This window comes from Emiliania huxleyi, assembly GCF_000372725.1.
Source record: "Emiliania huxleyi CCMP1516 unplaced genomic scaffold EMIHUscaffold_3148, whole genome shotgun sequence".
Lineage (NCBI taxonomy): Eukaryota > Haptophyta > Isochrysidales > Noelaerhabdaceae > Emiliania > Emiliania huxleyi.
The window spans coordinates 1-2,081 of NW_005199643.1; the positions used below are offsets into that span (position 1 = coordinate 1).

At 67.2% G+C, this 2,081-nt stretch overlaps 2 protein-coding genes across 2 annotated transcripts; both read right to left on the minus strand.

Moving 5' to 3' along the window:
- Positions 1-835: 835 nt before the first annotated feature.
- Positions 836-1,397, minus strand: EMIHUDRAFT_373981 (hypothetical protein). The gene has a single exon (XM_005774303.1). The coding sequence runs from the start codon at positions 1,330-1,332 to the stop codon at positions 1,003-1,005; it is 330 nt and encodes a 109-aa protein (XP_005774360.1). The 5' UTR covers positions 1,333-1,397; the 3' UTR covers positions 836-1,002.
- Positions 1,398-1,702: 305 nt separating this feature from the next.
- Positions 1,703-1,973, minus strand: EMIHUDRAFT_255177 (hypothetical protein; the record flags this gene model as incomplete). The annotated part of the gene is made up of 1 exon (XM_005774304.1): positions 1,703-1,973. A coding segment is annotated over one exon (271 nt), but the record flags the coding sequence as incomplete, so codon positions are not given.
- Positions 1,974-2,081: the final 108 nt, after the last annotated feature.

Genomic DNA, 2,081 nt, shown 5'->3' on the forward strand with positions numbered 1-2,081 from the left:
GTTTTGGGGTTCCATTGGGGGGGCCCACTTCCTAAAAGAAGGTGGGGGGTTTGATGGGGCCCCTTTTCTGGGGGCCCTTTCCCCGGGGGGGAGGGGGGGGCCCCCCGCCGTTAAGTGGGGGGACGGCCCCCTCCTCCTTTCCCCCCCCTGGGGGGGGGGGGGGGGGGAAGCCTCAACCCGCCGACCGCCGCCAACGCGCGCAGACCACCCCTCGAGGCCTGCCTCACCCCCCCTCCCCCCCTCCCCCTGCAGCTGGAGGTTCTGAAGATTGTCGAGAAGGTTCCCGAGGGGAAAGGGCGCGCGCCGCACCGCCGCCGCGCGCCCGCGGCGCACTCATCGCCGCTCCGACTCTCTCCCCTCGCGCGTTATCCCCCTCCCTACGCCCCCCCCGCCCCTACCTCCGCAGGCGCCGCATCACGCCGCAGGGCCAGCGCGATCTCGACTCCATCGCCGGCCAAATCGGCGAGAAGTCCTAGGGGGCCCACCCCCCGAACCGTATCCGAGTCCACTCATTGAGAGCAGAGAGCGGTGGGGCAGCGCGCCCCCCGCGCTCGCGTATACCGAGTCCTCGCGCGCGCCCGCGCTCGTCATGTTGCCGCGGTGTGTTAAGAAGTAGAGTGCGTGCCTTGACAGGACAGATTAATCGTATTTGCCAATACGCGCTTAGGAATCCTACTCTCCACGACAACGAAAGAGAGTTGACTGAGCGATTCTAAGATCAGGTCTACCACTGGGCGAAAATCGGCCGTCCCTCAGTGCTTCCAGCCTGCCCGCTTCAGTTTCCTCAATTGGCTCGAATTTTGCTTCAAGGAAAAAAGAATAGCGCCGAACCGGGCCGCCGGAGCGGGCATTTCGAAGTGGTCAGCGGGCATTTCGAAGTGGTGCGGCGGCAGGCTGCCACCGCTGCCCGGGCGCCCCGAGCGGCGGCGGAGGGCCGCCCAGGCCACCACCAGTGCCCCTCCCACCGGCGGCGCGGCGGCAGCGGCGCCGACCGCCCCTCCATCAGCGGTGGCGCGACGGCTGTCGTCGGGGCGCCGGCAGGTGCCGCGCGCAGAGGGTGCCACCGGACCGGCTGACGCGCGCCCGGCGGAACCTTCGTCGTCCATGGCGGGCCGAGCACCCCCGCGTCGCTTCTCGGCGCATTGGAGAGCAGAGGAAGCTGCTGGCGTCGCCGCTGGGATCGGCGGCGGCGCCAGCAGCGTTCTCGGATCTGAAGCCGACTTTGAGCGCCGATCGATCGATCTGAGGGCTGGCCGATGGGTGGCGCTGGGACATCGCCGCCGCCGCGGAGGCCGGCGGCGACCAGAGGAGCGGTTGGGGCGCGTGGCGCATATGTTACCTGCCAAGTGAGCATTCAAGTGTGCTTCGAGATTTATTCGAGATTTGAAACTTAGATTTTCGTTTCCAGCGGGGAGGTGGCAGACCTGATCTTAGAATCGCTCGACTGTTGAGTGTGGTGAGATCGGCAGACGCACAGGCGACCGCGGGGCCGGCGTCCGGGGCTCGAGCCGAGAGCGAGACGGAAGACGCGAGACACGCGGCTCGTGTTGTGTCGAGCTGTCGTCTTATGTGGGACCGTCCCGTTGTCGACGTCGCCCCCGTCGCCGGGCCGCGAACAGGCGCCCCACCCCCCCTTTGCCATACGCGAAGGGTTGCAGACGGCGGCCCGCCGCAAGGCGCAAGCCAACCAGTCGCCGCGGACTCAGAATAGCTTTGGCAGGCTGGGAAGCTTGGGAGCAGACAGCACGGAGGAGCCTCGCGTCGACTTTAGCGCTGCCTGCAGGTCGGAGAAGACGTAAGGCACGTTTGCATCGCGGCACCTGGCCACGAGCTTCAGCGGTGACGAGTCGTTGCTCGGGTCTTCGATCGGCAAGTTGAGCACCGTCCGCTCGGACCCGCCAATCCGTGCAACGGCCGCCTCGGCCTTCGCGCTCTTGAAATCCACGCGTTCCACGTCGCACACGCCCGTCTCTCTGCATGTAGAAAGGCGCGAGACAAGCTCCGAGTATTCAATCTCTTTCGGTGGCGGTGGCGGCGGCGGCGGCGGCGTGAGCAGCGCATCGTCCACTACTGTCGGCGTT